The sequence below is a fragment of the Saccopteryx leptura genome, chromosome 3 (assembly GCF_036850995.1).
Source record: "Saccopteryx leptura isolate mSacLep1 chromosome 3, mSacLep1_pri_phased_curated, whole genome shotgun sequence".
NCBI lineage: Eukaryota > Metazoa > Chordata > Mammalia > Chiroptera > Emballonuridae > Saccopteryx > Saccopteryx leptura.
In genome coordinates this window covers 44,645,519-44,666,245 of record NC_089505.1, presented here as the reverse complement: position 1 = coordinate 44,666,245, position 20,727 = coordinate 44,645,519, and the positions used below count along the sequence as shown (strand labels likewise).

The 20,727-nt window shown below is 39.5% G+C and overlaps 1 protein-coding gene across 1 annotated transcript in view; it reads left to right on the top strand.

Annotated features, from left to right (window-relative positions):
* SLC35F1 (solute carrier family 35 member F1) overlaps positions 1 to 20,727 on the top strand; it is a 412,607-nt gene that overhangs the window by 350,453 nt on the left and 41,427 nt on the right. The window contains exons 4-6 of the mRNA XM_066373381.1: positions 7,579 to 7,738; positions 12,791 to 12,947; positions 14,774 to 14,826. Of these exons, the coding sequence (XP_066229478.1) occupies positions 7,579 to 7,738; positions 12,791 to 12,947; positions 14,774 to 14,826 (370 nt within the window). The remainder of the gene's footprint in view (positions 1 to 7,578; positions 7,739 to 12,790; positions 12,948 to 14,773; positions 14,827 to 20,727) is intronic.

Here is a 20,727-nt window from a genome sequence, read left to right as displayed (position 1 = left end):
GCTGTTAGTGATGAGCAGACTACTGCTGGAGCATCAAAGGACATTGTCCTTAACAAGTACACAAATGCAAGAGCTACAAATGCAAATTTTTGCCTGAATAGAATTTAAATAAGTTTTGTGCAAATTTTATGATTAAAGTAAGTGTTTTAATATGTTCTATTTTGAAATTGTAGACAAATTCTGATGCAATCATATCTTTTAGTGTATTAGTGTATTTACTGCATTATATAAATTATTATATTTTCACAAAGATGGTGCCCAAGAAGACATTCTACTTCACTATGTTAAACTAAATGTTGAAAATTTTACAATAAGATGAAAACCTAAAATCTTGAATTGCAAAAAAAAACTGTAGCTTACAGAGAAAAACTAATGTCAAATTTGAGATCAGCACACTCGAATTAGGTAAGAACAAGTGTTTTTGTGAAAGCAACAAAAATTTTGTTCCCCAGTGTAATAATGGCCTTTCTAAATGGATCAAGCTATTATTTTCTCTGTTGAACTCAGGAGGAGAGAAGTAAGTAATTGGAACCACAAGCATCCAACATTAGCAAATAAAACAATACATGTGTCATTTTAAACACAAAGGACAACCCAAAGATCTAGATATTTTATCAAAATAAAAACATAATGCAATGTTTCCCAGCTTTTCTGAAGATATTTAAGGGCCATTAGTTGCCGATAAAGAACAAGCCATGCTGAGTTTTTAAGTCTGTGAGGACAGAAAGGGAATGCTTTGGAGATTCCCTGAAATGTCTGTTTTTAATTTGCAGAGTAATTCTCCCATTTTAGTGACCAATATTTTCTTGTCATCTTGATCCATGCCGAAAGAGTATCATCAGCGCCTAAGTCAGAAAACAGAAAATACCATGACATGCTAACTTTATGACCTTTGAGATGCTCTGGTGTTTGTTTCTTCATGAATTAAAATAACTCTTTGAAAGGGGAAAATAGCCTAAGTTACAAATTTGATTTTTTAGAAGAAATCACTTCCTGCTTTTCAGGAAATAGCCTCCTGGTCCTTCCCCACACCTCCGGGCAAAGCTACTCAGTCTCTTAAAAATAAAATAAATTTTGTTTGTACTTTGGATTAATTTGATGAAATTTTATATAACCAGTTCAAAGAAAAAAGTTCATGATAGCTTCAAATATAGCATTTACTTTAAGTACTATATGACTATCCACATTTGCTGTTTACATTAAAATAAATCAAAAACCTCTACCTGTTTACCTAACATCAATATCACTGTGCCCTTTTTAAAATGCCTAATTTATATTCAACTAATATTTCCCAGCAACTATAGTAAAAGCAAATATCTACATTCGAATTTTAAAGTTCTATAAGAATTTGGAGAAAGGTAAAAATTTGCCTCAAAAGGTTTCATTTGATATTACTCCAAATCTAAAAACAAATGTAGGAGGTATTGGGCCATTTTGCAGTCAGCACATTTTTATGGACTCAGAAAGTCTAATAAAAAGGAATTCCGTCATCAACCAGTACCAGAGGCCTCTCTGGCCTAAACATCTTTTTGGCAATTCAAACTGCATAAAGATGAGATTGAGATAATGATATAGATAGAATAGCAGGAAAGGTAGAGATAGAAAAAGAGAGAGGGATAGAGTGGTCGCTGGAGGAGTCAGTAAGCCAGTGACAAGCATAATATTGAGAGGGCTACTAAGGTATCACCCCAGGTGAGGTTGTTGAGCTTCAGTGGTTATGTGTCATGGCGCTAGGGTTTATTTTATTTTTCTTATTTAATCACTTTGCATCAGTTTTGAGAGTCATGTAGCATAATTACATTTAACTATCACAACCTTAATATTTCATGATGGCGATTGTGCAATGAATTTCAGTAAGTCAAAAATATTGTATCATCATAATCATCCAAGTTCTAGTTGGCCTCAGCCAACCAAGTAAATGTATTGACTTTTAGAGTTCTACCATGTAAGTTATATTCACAAAGACATTATAGGGACAACGGCACACATCAAGTGAATATACTAACAGGTAAAGGCATAGATGCATATCAACTAAAGTTGAAGAGCTAAATTTTATATTTTGTTCAAGAAATAAGTTAAATAAAATTAGTAGAATGGCAGGTGAAGACATCATCAGAGAACAGAATTAGGGGAAGAGAAAGACTGGGAGAAGTGCGTTCTTTCATTCAGCAAGCATGTATTGAGCATCTATCTGCTAAGCCCCAGGCCCTGAATGAGCTGGTGGAAGGCCATGCAGATGAGTGGGACACCCTCTCTTTCCTTGGGACACTCATAATCCTCTACAGAGATACCACATTCATTTGTTTATTCAGCTTTTCTTGCAAAACTGCTCTCTATGTGTGCAAGCAGGCTCTATGATGAGGTAGGTAAAATAGTGTCTTCACTCCAGGGCACATGCTGCTAATGACAGCCCAGGTGGGCCTGGTACACTCAGCCTGCTATGGGAATGGAGAGCCTGCCTGTTTAGATCAAAGCACACAGAAATCACGTATAATAGAAGTTCCTCAAGAATAAGCAATAAAATAAGTACCCTACACACACACGGGGGTCAGAGCCACAGACCACGGGTGGCTGGCTTGGGGCCCCTGCTGGCCCTGTTGGCTCTGGGCAGGCGGGGCCCTGGGTGCAGGGGGCTGGGCTTGGCTCCACGCTGCACTTCCTGAGCAGTGAAGTGAACTCAAGCAGAGCTAGGCAGGGCCCGGTGGTAGAAATAAAGCCAGAGAAACAGAGAAGTCAAGGTCCCTGAGGGGATGGGAATGTCTTATGAGCTTATGTCATCCAAAAGCTTGAATACCATTCTGCAAAAACAGGATACAAATGGGGGTATCTACTCACTGTAAGGAGGCATTGCAGCATGTAAAAGCAGTTTTCACTGATAGGCCAAAATTACGTCATCTCCTGGACACTATTGGGTGAGTGTAGTGACCAGTTAGTATGGGGGAGGGACTGAAGAGTGAGCGTGAAAACCAGACTGAGGGGGTCTGGGGTGTGGTCACATATGGAGGCACCGTAGAAAGAGAGAGAGAAGCTTGAGTGGGTATTTGCAGAAGGGAGGGGTGTGTGTGTGTGTGCGCGTGTGTGCGCGCACACACATGCACATGCACACGCGTTAAGAAGAGAGCATTATCATATGTGATTAAAGACTGGTGGGGAAGAGCCAGAGGTGAGAGACTGGCTGAAGCTGAAAAGAGAGAAGAAAGAGCAAACAGTTAAATGATGCTGCAATCTTCCAGTACACTGTGCTTAAAGCAAACAGAAAAATTTAATGTCATTTAGTGTTGATTCATTTTGTATCCTAAAAATAAGGTTAACAAAGATTTTTTTAAATCACTATTTAAATAACTTGAAAAAATGCACTGAAGCTGTGCTCTAGGAGTCCCGAGATGGTAGTTTAGCGCTGACTCTGGCTCTTATACACTCACTGTGCTCATCTATGGGTCTAGTCAAGCCCCCCTTAAAAGGCTGTCACAAAGATTAAGTAATAATCACATGAGTTTTGGAAACTATAAATGTAAATGCAATACAATCTACTATATATGTTATTTAAAACTACTGAATTCAAATAATATTTGTGGTGCTATCACCATGACTTATGAGAATTTGCCCCAGCTTTTGAACATGGTGTGTCTCAGCACCTCTGTCAATAAAATCAGATAATTTGGGACCATAGACCTCTCTCCGGTGTGTATCGCCTGAGGTTTAATGACAGAGAAGAGTAAAATTAGTTTAAATCTTTAAGGGGGGAAATCCTATGTAAATTTAAGAGATAATGAACACTTTTCAAAGTATGCTTGATGTTCTTTGAGAATTTTTAAATCATAAGATGATTATAAAACAGTATGCATTTATTTATTTTTTTGGTACTGCTATTTTATAATTTTAGTTTGGCTGTAGAAATACCGTAAACAGGTTAATGACAGAAGGTTTCTTAGTTTTTTCTTTGTTAAAAGGCATCTATTCTAATGGCTTTTATTACTCTAATAACCACTTGGCTAAGGAGTTAAGCTACCAGAAAACTATTGGAAAATCATTCTGTTGGTATGTTTTATGCTATAAGACCACAGGAGAAAAGCCGGAGCCAAAACTCACTGAAAAATAATAGCCTGCTTACTAACATCAGCTCTCAAATTGTTTCTTTTCTGTGGTTATAGATACTATAGTGAGACCTCCCCCTGTAGCAATTCTGGCATTGATCTTTATTAAAACATTGTTCAAAAAAGACTCATGACTCACCTACTGCTGGTACCAACAATTTGAGTTACCTGGAGCACACTTCTCCCTAAACTTCTGAGTTCGAAACTTTTAAATAAAGGGATCACGGTGATTCCAAACTGGAGAGATACTGCCCCCAAGGGGCACTTGTAAATGTGTAGTGACATTTCTTAGTGGTCAGGGCCCCGCTCTACTCTGCAAAGAATACGGGGCAGTCCTGCAAAATGAAGAATTGTCCCACCTCAAATGCCAGTAGCAGCCTGAATGATATTTAATATCCTTCCTGACAGTCAGCGATACCAGTGGCTGTCCATTACTAACCCACTGAGCCACCGTTTACTGACCACCTACGTCTGCCGGGCACCAGCCTTCCTTCGCTGGAATGGCTCAGAGTCCTTGGCTTGGACTCCTAGTCTTCTCTCCCCTTCTGTTCCTCCAAAAAGTCTTCCCTGCACATAGGACCTGGCATTTATAAGTAAGAGGGTTTTTTTTTAGTTCAGCACATTAAGGAAATAGCTCCCAGGACTCATTACATGCTGAGAACCAAAAAGGCTCACTTCAGCCCTCCCCAAAGATTGGAAGCCGACCTAGTTTGCCTTCTGTAATTTTGGGATGGATGCATTCACTCCATTGACTGAGGGCATCCAGCCAGATAATGAAATCCCACTTGTGGAACATGTAGCTAAATATTTCAACTATTGATTCAATCATTTCTAATTTTTAAAACAAAACACCAACTGTTTTATGCCCAGTGAACAGTTTTCACTGGCAAACTGAAATTTCCTAATGTACTTACATGGCATTTGAAGCCAGTTGTAAAACCTGCTTTAGAGTATTTTACCACATCAAGTAAGATCATTAATTTGCTAATCAACTATGCAGGGAGTTGCCTCGTTTGGTAGGGCAGTCCCACCAGCCACCTCCCCAGTACGTAGCCACTGTGGGAGTGCTGTCCCCTCTGGGCCTGGTCCCCAGGCACCACAGTGCTAAATTACTATTCACGGGCCCTTTCTCATCTTATCATATCACAGCAGCCCAGGGACAGCTTCTGTTCCGACTGTTTGTTTCATTGTGCGAAGAAGATCAGTGTACGGTGCCAGGTCACACACAGCTTTAGGGATAGCGGGGATTCCGACTGCTGTTTACAGTGCCCCAAAGCCACTCTGATAGGGATGCTTTGCAAGTACAGTAGTCTGCCCTTATTCATGGGGGACATGTTTCAAGACCCCCCCAGTAGATGCCAAACAATATATATATACGTACATACCACGATAAAGTTTAACTTATAAATTAGGCACAGTAAAAGATCAACAACAAGAATTAAAACTAAAATAGAACAATGATAACAATGTAAACAAAATAAAAGTTAATGGAACACAAGCAATGCAATACCGTGGCAGCTGATCTCATAACTGAGATGGCTACTAAGTGACTATCGGGTGAGTATCATATACAGCGTGTATACACTGGACCACAGGATGATTCCTGTCCTGGGCAGGATACCGCAGGACAGCATGAGATTTTATATCACACCACTCAGAGCAACATACAATTTTAAATTTATGAATTGTTTGTTTCTGGAATTTTTCATGTAATATTTTCAGACTGTGGTTGACTATGGGTAACTAAAGCCAGAGAAAGTGAAACTGTGGAACAGGGGTGGACTACTGTATACAAACATATTTCAGCCTTTAATGAATCTTGGGGACTCTATTTTGATTATTAAAAATTCTTAACACATATTGGTTACATAACTATTATTGGATACTTCTTATGAGCCCAACAAGGTTTTGGATACTAGGAATATATCCCTACTCTCATGGACCTCTGGAAAAGTGGGGAAGTCATACATTATGCCAGTAAGTTCGTATTAGTTATTATTACAATTGGCACTATCTAAGTCTAGGTGGTGGAAGTGAGAGAGGGTGGCATGAGTAGATTTGAGAGACGCTTAACAGATGGGATTGGAAGACCTAGGAGACCCTTGGACGTAGCAGTAAGAGAAAAGTATAAGGGGGTCACTGTCCTGTATCTGGCTGCTGGGAGGGAAGGCCACTTGTAGGGAATTCTCGCAGAAGAGCTGCACTGGGCAATGGTGCATCGCCAGTTTCTCACTTGATGTATGGAGATTGGAGACCAGTGGGACGTAAGTTTGTCTAGAGGAGACTCCTGCTTTGCACGGAGTATCCAAAGGTCCCTCCATCTTACCAGGGAGTGGTTGAAACAACCGTTCTTGGAGCCCAAGGCATGTGTTTGGAAACAGGATTATATAGACTGGCATTAAGACCCAAGTACTTTATAAAATGCTTTCACATGTTTTATTTCTGAACTTCACAATAATCTTTGGGGAAAAATTAGTAGTTGGTATCTTCTTCTACTAACAGGAAATTGAGGCTTCCTGAATTTATGATTTGCACCAGGGTACACTGTTTTAAGGAAGGACCTAGCACTCACATTCAGATATCTGACCCCTGGCACGGGGCTCTTCTCTTTTCACCGTGTTGTTTCACTACATGATCAGGGTGAATTCCTCACAAACTCTTGGGGATGTCAGGTATAACATCACTACTTGCAAAATATATAAGAAATGAAATCAAAGTTATTTTTTCCAAATACTATTCAAACTTTCCACTTCTATTACTGTTTTTTTACAATAGCATTTTAACATTATTTGTATACTTCTGAGTAATATTTGTATTTAGAGCTATTATTATTTCTTTTTGGAGTAGTGAAATTTCAACTTTTACTGGTTGTGGAAAGGGAGTTGTCTGGAAGAAATTAAGTCACATTCTTTGTAAATGCTAATAATTTATAAAACATTGTCAGACCTCCGCCCTCATACCTCCCATTCCCAGATCTATTCCTAAAGGGACAGGATCATCTAAAATGGCTCAACCAGTTAGAAGGTAATGGAAGACAATTGGACTTTGGGTGATGGGAATGCAGCATAATCAAATGTCAAAATAACCTAGAGATGTTTTCTCTGAACATATGTACCCTGATTTATCAATGTCACCCCAGTAAAATTAATAAAAATTTTTTAAAAAAATGGCTCAGTGCATTCTCCCAACATATGAGGTGCTCCTGTGGGGTCGGGGCACTGAGGAATCCGGTAGCCACACTGCCCTGAGACAATAGGGGCAGGAGACTCTTCATCGGCCTTCTCCCCTTTTCCTCTAGTCTAAGGATGTTTAAGTAAAGCTAATTTGAGCTTGCTCTTGAGTCTGTTTTAGTTGCATCAGTTCTGTCTCTACCTAAACCTCAGGTTCAGGAGAGATAGCTTTTCTACAGAGCTCAGTTTTGTTTCTTTACCACATGAAAAGCTTTGCCCTGAACCTCCTGTTGTTCTTTCCCTTCCCCCACTAGCTCCTGGACTGTTTTGTGATCCCAGTGGTGATTTTACTCTCCTGGTTCTTCCTGCTGATCCGGTACAAGGCTGTGCATTTTGTCGGCATTGTCGTCTGCATCCTGGGGATGGGCTGCATGGTGGGAGCAGACGTGCTTGTGGGAAGGCACCAGGGAGCAGGTGAGTCTCGTGTGTTCGCCAGGTTACCTGCCTCCATGGGGGAGGCCAAGGCAAGACGTGGAACGTTGGATGGAAAAAAGGAACCTGGTCTTCCCACTCTGTGTTTTACTCATGCTCGGTTCCCACACCTAGAACAGTACACGTCACATGTGCTTAATACATTTCTTGAGTGAATCATGGAAGCAAAATACCGGTTTTATGCTATTTCTACAGGAATTCAGAAATATTCAGACCATGTTTAAAAGTGAGAGTCAGGACCCACTTGGAGGATGTTTGAGAGGCCAGAGCTGCCTGGCCCAGAACCGCAGGTCAGGGATGGTGTCAGTGGGTCCGTCAACACCTGAACCACAGGCACCTTCCCCACCCCCACCCACTACCCCCAACTCTTTCTGCCCCCAGTCAGAGAAAGACTGAGCTTTCAAACTACTAGGTGAAGGTGGATACATAGATCTAATGGAGATTAGTCTCCTTATGCATGGGTTTTGGTGTTTTTGTTTTGGAGAAAAGGTTTTTAGTAACAATCATAGGTAATTACCTGTACACCTGTAAGGTAAAGCTTTAAGGTTTACTCATCAAATTGCTATGAATCTTTTGGGGAGCCCTGATCCAGGATGGTTTCCAGAAATGGAGAGAAGGCGTCTGCAGTCCATGGCATTGGAGAGTCTGCCTTGGAGCCTGTGCAGGGTATATAACGTGAGAAGGATGCAAACAACACTTACATTCCAATCCTCTGCTTGTCACAGGTACAACTGATCATCCACCCTGGGGAGATGGCATGCCTGTGAGCTCACTGTAAAGGAGATGGCTTTTTCAAGTTTGTCAGTAAAATCTGTGGGCTTATCAGTGCGTTCCCCCCTTGCTGCCTTCCTCCCACATCATCAGCCTCTTCTGAAGACCATGTCTGCGTCTACTGATGTGTGGGGAGAAGGCTTGCAATAAAGGCGGCTCTTGAGACGATTATTGATGCTGGAGTGTGTAAAAATGACTTAGTAAAGCCAAAGTGATACTTGCCCATGACATTTCTACTTTCCTCAGAGAATGTATGGATATAAAAGAAAGGTTAAAAAGTAATAAGATTAAGGTAAAACTCAATTAAGATAGCACCTTATTATAAAAGACATTTCTTGTTCCTCAAAATATTCCTCTCCTACCATAATACCTTTATTGCATCTTATAGTTCATTTATCCATGACATTAAATCTGATAACCTTTTTTTATTATTATTAGATAATTTTTTACATATTTCAAGGAAAAGAAAGTATTTTCAGGAAGTTAAATAATTAAACACAATCAAGTAAAAGTGACAATTTTATTGGTGCCAGGTACTTTACACACATTATCTCATTTAATCCTCTTGATTATGTAAAAAATGTATTTTTATTTTCATTTTTGCTGATGAAGAAATCAAAGCTCAGAGGATATAACTAAAACATGTGGCCCAGATGTGAAATCTAGCCAGCATTATTTCCTCTACAACATTTAATATGTACTTATTTTTCCATAATTGTGACTCTTATAAGAAATGTACAGCTGTTTTACTATAGTAAATTAGAGTAAATAACTGTCTGAAATTTCCCAGAATGGGTGGGCTTCCCCAGCCATCTGGTGCTAAAACCAAGGGAATCCTCGGAAAATAAGATGGTCACATTTAGAGCTAAAAAATATTGAATAGGATGGGTTTATTTTCATAAATTTCATTAATAGTCTTTTAACACTTCCAAATAGTGTAATTCACCATTTAATTCTTGATCTAATGGTAAGTACTGATTTTGAGTAAGCAGTTATGACTGGGTTGATGAGAACCAAGAAGCAATCCAAAATGAGAAATAGCCAACCCAAAGAGACAAATAGGTATTCAAAGGGAATGATTAACTCACTGTCTTAAATGACTATTTAGTGTACACTTGGAGAGTGCCAGATGATATGCTAAGCATTTTCACATTATTTTGCATTCTTTTATTTACATTATTTTACTGTTTGCTCACAATAACTTCATTTTAAAATAAGAAAACTGAAGCACAGAAACACTGGGAATAGCTAACCCAACGTTCATCAGTTAAGTGACAGAGATGTGATTAGAACCCATGTCTACTTGAACTGAAGGCTGTTGCCACTCAAAATCTTTACCACACAATGGATTAAGACCTTTTTAGTCAGCTTGATTCACTAAACACTTAAGAATTTGAAATGTGTCGGGACCTATGCTGGGGATCACACAGAATATTTAACTAAGTCACAGCCCATACCCCTGCCCCACGCGTTATAAGAAAACAGGAGCAGGAGGGAATACATACAAGTTAACAAATAACAGGTAAGGAACAGAATGAAGCGGGTGCCATATAAATGTACAGTGGTGTAAAATTCAGAGGAAGGAGAAAAGGCACTGGGTTGAATGGACTTAACTTTAAATGTGTTTATTTACCCCAAATTTGCACCCCTTGTCATGGTTTCATACATACACAAATGACAGATTTGCTGAGTATCATATAATTTCCTCAGTGAACACTGCACAGAAACTGGTGCCACCATGTTAGATATCTACTGCACTAACAGTGTGTAAAACATGAAGTCACATGAGATTTCCAGTTACTTACATGCAAATTGTAAATACAAAGTATTAACTTTGGTACTTTCTTATACTTACATCAAATATTTCATTATATAATATAGTTGAATAAAATCATGCCCTGGTTAATTTAATTATATTTAATCAACTAAATTTTTAAACATGCAACATATATATATATAAAGGTATGCCTTTTTAAGTGATTTAAAAACAAACACACAGACATGAAATTTTAATAAATAATATTTAATCATTTTGTCACTGATAACTAGAAAATACTTCTGAACCTACACTTATACAAAACTATATTATTATTAACAATAATTATCACTGCATTGGTAAAAGCCCAAAGTATTGGAGACTAGATTTCATATAGTCAAAGGCCCATTAATGGAAAAGGCCATAACTATACAAATGCTGAGTTTGAAAAGATTAGTGAGACTATTCAGTGAATCAGTATGGCATCTTTTTAAGACAGTTAAAAGGTAGACTGATGTTCCCCTAACTTCTATTAAAATAATTTATCATCATTTAGCATTCTTGAATTTATTTATATAAAATTAATTTTGTTAACCAAGAATTCTATTGAGCAGCACTTCCACACTTCACAAGTACAACAATAATTAGCATTCATGATAATAACCCCTTGTCATCACAAGATTCTGAAATGGCTACTGAATGAAAAGCGGCCAAATTATGTTCATTATAATTTTATTAATGGATGCTGTTTATTTTATGGGTTATTCTTCAAACTTACTTAGAATTACAAGTTTTGTCATTATTTTCCAGTTGACACACACAAAAAAGATTAATTAGGTTGCTGAAAATGACACTCTGTCACAGCAACCCTAATTTCCCCAGATGTATCCAGGGACCTCCCACAAGGTCTGGTTTCATGTTGAGACTTCATCTGCTCCCCATGACCCCAGGAAGGGCTCCCAGCCCTCACAAATCCAGATTCTCAGCTCCATTCCCTTGACAATGACTCCCACAAACTCTCGACATTTAGCATCTCTTCTCCTTTTTTGCCAATTCAAGAGTGAGAAGTTGCCTTAAAAAAAGTGATATCATTTAGAGTGGATATGTAATACCCCAAGATGACCACAAAGGTGTGAATGAAAAGGTCTTTCCCCAAGTCCAGCCAAAATTCTTTGACATCAATCTGCATCTAGAAAATTCTCAATGCTCCCAATGAACAGTAAGAATCTAGTTCTACAGTTCTAGATTGTTTGAGCTAATCTGGAAATCCAAGGCTACTCAAGTTGAATTTCTCCCCTAAGATCATGCTGGAGAGAGCGCCCTCCCATTCCACACTATTCCTGTCTCAGATCAGCGCAACTGTCAAGTTACATGCACTTAACTGTGCAGAACAAAGCTGGAAATGGCTTGGGTACCATTCACCAATGAGGTCACCCCACTGCTGATGTCCACTTTTCTTCCCTGTCTTCCTACTTCCCACGGTGGAAAGGGTTTGCCTAATTATAGGAAATAGCCAGGCACAGCATTCATTTAAATTTGGACATTGCCCTAGCCAGTTGGCTCAGTGGTAGCACATTGGCCCAGCCTGTGGATGTCCTGGGTTTAATTCCAGGACATTCACATAGGAGAAGTGACCATCTGTTTCTCCACCCATCCCCTTCCCACGTCTCTCTTTTTCTCTTTCTCTTTCTCTTTTCCTCCCACATCCATGGCTTGATTGGTTCTAGCACGTTGGCTCCACAGAGCCTCAGCCTCAGGTGCTAAAAATAGCTTTATTGCAAGCATCAGCCAGAGGTTGCTGGGTGGATCCCAATTGGGGTTCATGTGGGAATCTGTCTCTATCTCCCTTCCTCTCACTTGGAAAAGAAGAAAAACATGAGTAAATAAAAATAAATAATAAATAAAATTGGACATAAAGCAAAACCAACCAAAATTGAGTTGAAAACAAATATATATATATATATATATATATGAAAATACTATTGTGCTAGTGAACTTCATATACTTTCACTCTTATGTTACTTACTTTAGGGGAGTAGAAAATTTCAACCCATAATCTTATTCTCATTTTCTAAGAAGGAACACATTTTTCCTGTGGTCAAAATAGAGTCTCAACTACTTCTGTTATAGCTTCTCTCCCTGTATAGCAGAGGGTGGAAATTTAGACTGCTTCTGTTTGTTCTACACCATGTTCACTAAACTGTTGGAAAGCACCCTACAGCAAATATAACATGCACATATATTAGCATATATTCATAGACATATCCCCAGATGGAGACATGGGCTTTGTGGAGATAGTGCCATTTAGAAGAAACTGGCCCCCTTTTTAACTAAGGAAGACTTCTGGTGGGATCCTATCTGACCACACACAAACAAACTACTAAATCTCAGTTGGCAACTTACACAACACCTGTAAAAATGTCAGAATAGAAATTTTTTTGGTACTAAATTCTTGTTAGGAAAATGCTAATGAAGTTCCCTCTGTTTTTTTTTTTTTTGGTTCCTAGGGGAAAATAAGCTAGTAGGGGACCTTCTGGTCTTAGGAGGAGCCACACTCTATGGTATCTCTAACGTCTGGGAAGAATACATCATCCGAACCCTGAGCCGCGTGGAATTCCTGGGAATGATTGGACTCTTCGGGGCATTTTTCAGTGGAATTCAATTGTGAGTAAAAATAAAAAACTCAAACAGTAGAGACTCTTAAGGCTTACACTTAACAATTTTTTTCCTTTGTTGTAAGGTTGGTTGGTCACTTTATTTTATAAAAATCAGGACTGGAGTCTGTCACCAACCTCCTACGTAAAGTCTGAAAACTCAATATCTTTATTAATAAGTTTGTTCCAAACTAAACAAGTTTATTATAAATTATCAGAAAAACATAAAATGGACTTCGAAGATAATTTACAAGAAACCATTAGAAGTACATTGATTTCCCAAAGCCAGCTGTGGTGTTTTATTTAGAGAAATAGAAAAACTAAGTGTAAGTGTCATGACTTGATGCACTTTCAAAAAAGGACATTCTTTTTACTAGTGCAAATTGCCACTAGAAAACTTACAGTTTTAATTTTCCCTTTTTAAAATTTTTTATTTTATTGCCCATGTATTTGCATGAGTGAATCGTGCTTCAAATTCATCTCTTAGAAATGTAGTGCTTCCATTTTCCTTAAATAGGTAAAAATATAACACAGACATTCACAAAGCCTCAAAAAGTCAAAGACACCAATTTTGCAATAATTCTGGCATTTGGAGCAAATAAGTCATCACTGACTTATGCCTCAGAAATTTCCATGAAAATAAGTATCAAACTACAATTTTTCACTAAGAAAAACCATATATTTAATTTCACATGTGATGAATAAATGTATGACTTTCAGTCTCATTTAACCAAATCTGCTTTTACAAAGCACATACTTTGTAATTATATTGGTTCAGTGGCTGAAATTATTTATGGAAGATATTTTGACATCACCTTAAACATGTTTTGGAAATAGGCGATTTCCAAGAATTCTCCAAATTTCAGTACCCTTGGATAGAGGTGAAAAGCTTCATAGCACACAAAGCACAGAGAAGGGAAGACTCTTTGAGGATTTATTTTTGGTTCCTTTTAAAAGCATGATGGCATTTTAAAGCTCCTAAATTTGGTGCTTTAGGTCTGTGAGAGGAAAAGAAATTGCCTAGTTCAGCTACTCAGAACCAACATTTTGTAGATGGATGGCTCATTTTATGGATTATTATTCTTGAATCCAAAAACTGTATTCAGAGATCTAGTGCTCGTTTGCTTCAGTTACAGTATATTAGAGTCTACTGAGCCCTTCAGAGACACTGCTACCAAAATAACAGAAGTGGCCTATGGGTGAGTTTGGCAAATGAAATACCTTGAGGACACACAGAAACCAAATAACGCTGGTGGAGTGGTACCAGCCTCCCCTCCTGGTCCTCTTCTAGAGCAGTGGTTCTCAGCGTGTACTACTCTGACCAGTAGCACGGGTATCACGTGAGGACTCCTCAGATAGGCACATCCACGGTCCCCTTCTGGATCTACAGAATCAGAATCGCTAGGAAGGGGGTCCAAGAAACTGTTCCAACATGCTCTCTAGATGACCTCTTTGCACACTTAAGTTTGAGAATCACTGCCCTAGACGATGCTCAATCAGAAAATTGATTAAACCCACAAGCACAGAAATTTCTTTTCAGGAAGCCTTAAGCAAGAAGAAACAAAGGTCATAGGCAGACCACGTGGGTTTGAAGGTCAGTGGGAGGTATGAGCTCCCAAGCCCACTGGCATATTCTCACTGCTGCTGGCCACACCTGGCCAGATCCTTCACGATAAACCTCAGTCTGACTAATTTAGACTTGGCCTCTGCATGGCCCAGAAGTCGTTTTGCAATTCAATTGGTTGCTTCATGATTTGTATAAATTTGCTAAGTGAAAAGAAGAAGTAAGATGACTCATAATTTTGCTCATCGGATTCGTTTTCTTTCCATTTGCAGAGCTATAATGGAGCACAAGGAGCTGCTGAAGGTGCCCTGGGACTGGCAAATAGGTAAGGGGTTCGCTCACCTAGGGTGCTGGTTTTAGTGAACCTGAGAAATACGTTTGCAGAGTAATGTGAGTGGGGGTGGGGAATAGACAATGAAAGGATTTAGAATGTAGGGGACAAAAGAAAATAAAAACCCCTTGTCATTTTAAGAATTCTTGCCACCAGAAGAGACTGAACTGTATGATTCATAATGTTTCCTAATTGAGCTTTTGTCCATTATCATCCTCAAGATGTCATTAGTGTGGATGCAGAGTATGTCATTAGGTTAAAGACCAACCAGAAAGAAAAAATGCCCTGAGGAAGTGATGGGACATAAAAGACAGCAATGTGCTCTAGCCAAGAAACACAAAACTGATGCGATCATTAAAAAGTGGCACTTCGGTAAAGGGGAGAAAATGGAACAACAAAAAGGCATAAAAGTAAAACAATGTGATGGACATTGTGAGCCCATTGAAACCCTTTCAGAAGGGAGCATTTTGCACAGAAGAAGTGGTTTATTGATCTCTGGATGGCCCTAGCAAAAATACCAGGCACACGCTGAGCTACTTACTAGTAGTCATCCAGGCCATCTCCGATTTCACTTGTTTCTCAAGTCACTTTTCTCTAAAAAAAAAATGAAGACAAAGACGAGACAAGAGCATTACTTATTATATAAGTAATGTCCTATTAATCACACAGAAAGCTCTAAAAAGGACTGACATTTAATGCCCTCAGTCGCAAAACTATCCCCTTACTGTCTATACCAAGATGCATGAGTTTCAGCAGTGAACCCAGAGCGTGCTGGAAAAGGGTGTGCACGGTGAGTGTAAAGAATACATGGAGGTTCCCACACTGAAGCTGGCTGCTCGAGCCATCTACAGTTTATATGAGCTTTGATGGAATTGACAGCTTAAGTCAAACTCTGCTTCCATGTGCAAGGACCACAGTAACGTGAACTTCCCTGCAGCCCTCTACCTCCCCTCGGCCCCAGAGCAACCGTTGCCACTTGCTGCTGAGGTAACTCCCTCCAGGACACATTGTAAGCTACAGAGTATGCCTGACTCTCCTTGGGAATTATCTCTGGTGACTTCAAGAGCTCACTAGCGCTTGTGTCTGTCACAGAGTCCTGCCATTTAATTTTAGACTGTGACAATAAAATGATAATCGATAGAGAGGAGGAGATGGGGGAGCGGCGGAGGGCAGTGGCGGAAGGATTCCAGTGGCAGTCACAGGCGTATTTGCCTTTGTGACTCTCAGCACCAGGAAACAAAATGTTACCAGTGCCCGGTAACTTACCAGTGCCCGGTAACACTTCACACGCAGTAGTCTGTGATTATAAATTAATTTTATATTAATGGTAATAGCAATAATAAAATATAATTTGTCTTCTAATTATGTGGACGTCCTGTGCACATTCACCAAGGTTCTGTCATAATTTAGTGTTAGCTAAATATGTCATTAAAAGGTAGTTTAATCTGAGCTCTCATACTGCCATTAAAACGTCAATCCCCTGCAGTCAGACATGATGAAGGACCGTGTAAAAGGAGCACATTATGGAGCCATTTGTTTAATTCCTGATGGGAAACGAGGCCACATGGTCTAGAAAGGACATCAAATAGTCATCCTTTTCTTTCTGAAGCAATGGTAGAGTTGAGTTTGAGATTTTTTTTTTATTTTTGCTCCTAAACTACCTTTGTTCTCAATACTTCATCCTGGCCTCCACCAAGGCTCTGTTGTCTAGTTCAATTCCAGGCACATATTCAGTGAATAACTAGTATTTATTAAGTAAGCAAATGAATGAATGAATGAATGACAAAAGGATAGCAGAAGACTTTAGGTGTGACATTGCACTTACTTTTTAGGGAATTGGGAGAAGGTATACCAGCTGCTGGGACTCGTGGATGAGAGAGGCAGGGAGACATAGGGGTAGGGGTCAGCATCCTCCTAAAGCAGCAATTTCCAATCAGTGTGTTGCCAGAATTTTTTTTAAATGCAATACCTGACTAGTAAGGGCACTGACATCTTTTCCCTTAGATTATCAAATAGAAAAACATGACAACAGCCAACATAACAATAGCTGTCTGGTGTGAATGAATCAAAAGTATACATATCTTTTTGTGAGATCAGCAAAATACATATTTTTTTGGTGTGTGGCAGAATTTTAATTGTTAGTTTATGTGTGCCTTGAGATGGAAAAGGTTGAAAATCACTGTCCTAAAGCATCCACTCCACTCCTTGGGAAGTCTCCCGAGGCCAAGCTTTGCCTGCTGCGCCTTGGTGGAGAGCTCATAGTGTCTTAGCTAAGAGCCGGCATCTGCCTACCTGCCTTTCCCACCGTCTCTCAGTGCTTTCTCCTTCCTTCTCTCCACACCAGTGATCTCCTGCATGCGGTTTCATGAACAGCTCTTGTGGATGCCTCTTTCTCAAAATAAAAAAATTTTTTTTTCCTGTGGAGTAAGGGGAATAATAAATGTGTTTTATATTTTCTGGACTTGGAAGGCATTTTTTAAAAAACAGATTCTGTTGTTTTCCTATATAACATTGACCAATCGCAAGATGCAAAGTAATTAAAAACAATAAGATAACCGTTGTTTATTTTTATTTCTTTGTTTTACTCTACTACGCAGAAAGACCAGGTCTGGTTACAAAATCATTAAATTCAAGTAAAATGTATGTTCTAATAGAGCTAAAATGTTCTCCTGGGTAGCAGGTGTGTTCAAGCCACAGTAGGAGATCTAATAAGTAATTTAAGCATTCTCTCCATCCCATTGCCATGTCATGGTAAAGGACGTGTGATCAAATGTAAGCTGATGTGAAAGTCAAATGTCAGAGGAAAGAAAGAGCCTGCTTGGGGGGGGGGGGGGGCAGTGACGTGGGCCCGTGGGCGGCAGGGGCTTCTTCCCTTTGTATGTCGTGGGTGATGCTTGATTCATTTTTTTTCCTGGAGGCTAAAAGTCGACCTAGAGATGGAATAATAAAACCACAGAGCAAGAAGGATCTTAAGGAAAATTAAGAATATACTTTCTTTTAACCAGTGTTGAATCAGAAGCTCAGGGAACTGAGGCGACTTGACGAAGCTGACAGCCGCCTGTGGGGGGGCAGGTGTGCACCGTCTGAGAAGCCCCGCCAGCCCGGTGCCCTTCACGCACGCACGTGTCCCGAGAAACCATCTCTGCCTTTATTTTAAGAATTAAAGATAATATTTTAAAAATCAAATGAAAGTGAAAGACAGAACACCACTGGGATCCCAAAGAAAGTGATGAAATAAAATAGATGCAACATACTATATACATGTATATATAATATATATCATATTTATAAATGGTATATAGATGCTATATCATGTATATATCATATATATCATCATATGTAAAATGAGATGCTAACAAGAATCAAATAAGATGCTCTTTCAAACCCTATTTATCCTCATAATAATTAAATAGTATAGATGTGCTTAGAATTTAAAGTCAGATGGCCTGCATGACCTAAGGGCAAGCCACTGCTTCTGTATGCTGGCTTTTTGCCTGTTTACTCTCGGATCCACCTGGTTTTTGCTCTTACCTGCTGTCTGCTCTATATTATAGAGGCTCATGCAAACTACTCTTCCCAAGCACCTGTCAACTGGCTCCCAGCTAGGCTTGGCCAATGAGAGGCAGTGGAGGGTGATTGGGAGGAGGGAGGAAGAAACCAGGTGCTCCTCCCTTTTTCTCTCTGTATTGAGTTGGGTTTCTAGAAAGAGCTGAACCTTCTCCTTGATGCTACCTCTGCTGGGTTCCCTACCTTCTGACCCCTGATAACATGGCCCCTCACTGGATCTCTCTAGCTCCAGGGGTACAATTTCCTGCTATTGCTAATCTCCACATTGCCTCACCATTCTGATTTCCCCTGTCATCTGTTCAAACACCATTGGAACTTGTGCCCCGTATTAAATTTCCTCTATTGAACCTGGTATGGACTGTGTTTTTTCACTGATACACTCTATGAACTCATTTCCTTATCTGTATAAAGAGGGTAACAATAGTAATAGCATTATACTTGTTGTGGGAATTAATTAATTAGCATATATAAAGTACACGACACATAGCAAGCTCTCAATTAGCATTAGCTGACAGTATTCTTTCCACTCTCTTTAGCGTAAGTCTCTTGGTGCATGAGGACAAGAGTGAATGTATTCTGTCTTCAGTGAGAACAAAAATGTTTCAATTAGAAAATGGTTACACACATTCTGTCTATAAATGTAGTTACTGGAGCCACTATGTAGTTGTCAGTTAAAAGTTAATACAGTTCATTTGTTTCATCAAGTTGATCGATTATTTGAAAACCCTGCATGGACAGCAAGTTGGGCTTCAGACACATTGCTAATGTCCATTAACAAGCTAATGTCCATCTAGGAACAACAAATCAGCAAATTGCAGCAACACTGCATTTCCACTGTCAAGTCAGTCATGTGTGCGTTTGGCTGACTATGCTTTGCTCACAAAACAGGATAGTCACACACAAAGACAATGATTGACCTAGCAAAGTGATTAAATGTGATGGTGCATACATTTTACTCCCATCTCCTTATTTTAATTTCTGCAGTTTTTAAAAATTCATTTAGAATGCTAAAGCTTGAAGCATCCCCTATGAGTAAAGTAAAACCCTACTGTATGTCTATTTTCCAGTTCACCCAGACTCACCAATTATGCTCGTAGAGTCACACCTCTCTTCTGAGCCTGCCAGTTATATATCTGGCCCCTACTAGACAAATCCTCTAGGAGGATGCGTAAGCATTTCAACTGAACACATTCAAAATGGAGTTTTTTCTTTTTCCTGAAATCCTGGTCCTCCTTCAGTTCTCTCCATCTCAGTAAATGGCATCACAATTAACCCAGTTTATAGATTAGCCACAACTCATAAGAACTCCAGGGAATCCATGATGCCTCCTTCCCTCACCATCTACATCTAGTCTATCTCCAGGATTTGCTGAGTCTTCACTGGCCCGCCCCTTCCCTTCATCTCCATTGCTGTTCTCAGCAAAGCCAGCAGCATCTCTTGCCTAGACTATGACACTGCACTTCTCACTGATTTCCTCCCTTGCCTTTTTCCTTCCAGTCTCCTCTCAGCACAGTAGCCAGTCATCTTGTAAAAGTGTAGATCAGATATTAGCCACCTGCTACAAACACCTCAAAGTCTTTTTATTACAACTAAAATAAGATAATAGTTTCTTTCCAAGACATACAAGGTCCGGCATACGTTACCCCTTGCCTATGTTTCCAACCTCAACTCCTATCACCGCCCCATTCTGTTCCGCTCTTTGTAGACATTCTGTCCTCTGGCAGCTTCTGTCCCTTTGGAGAGTCTTTTCACTTGCTGATCTCCTGCCTAAAGCATTCCTCCTCTGGCTTCTTCCATGGCAGTGTCCTGCTAGTCCTCCAGCCATCAAAGGAAGTGCCACCTCCACACAAAATCCTTAGCTAGTCGCCCTTCCTGAAGCAGGCCCCCTGCCGTTCCCTGTAAAAAAAACATTGTCTTCCTTCACAGCACTACTACCAACTCTAGGCCTCTTGTCTATCCTGTTTTCTATTGCAGAGTGCCCAGGGCAAAGTAAGTATTCAGTGAATAAATGGTTCAATAATTGAGTGGATGTAAAACATCAGAGCCAACATGTGACCATGCATGGTGTGCTAGGTGATGTAATGAAAGTGTAGGATTCTGGACCTTTCTAGCCCACTCGTGTGTAATCTAAATCAGTGATCTCTCCAAAAAAAATAAATAAATAAATAAAATAAATGGTTCTGGTGTCTGGACTTTGTTTAGATCAAGTTTGATTATTTTTAGTGAATTAATTTAAGGATAAAGGTTGTTCCTAGCCTCAGATTCCTTAAGGAATACTGAATTAATTTTCATGTCTTTTCATGGATTGATCATAAATTATTTAATATT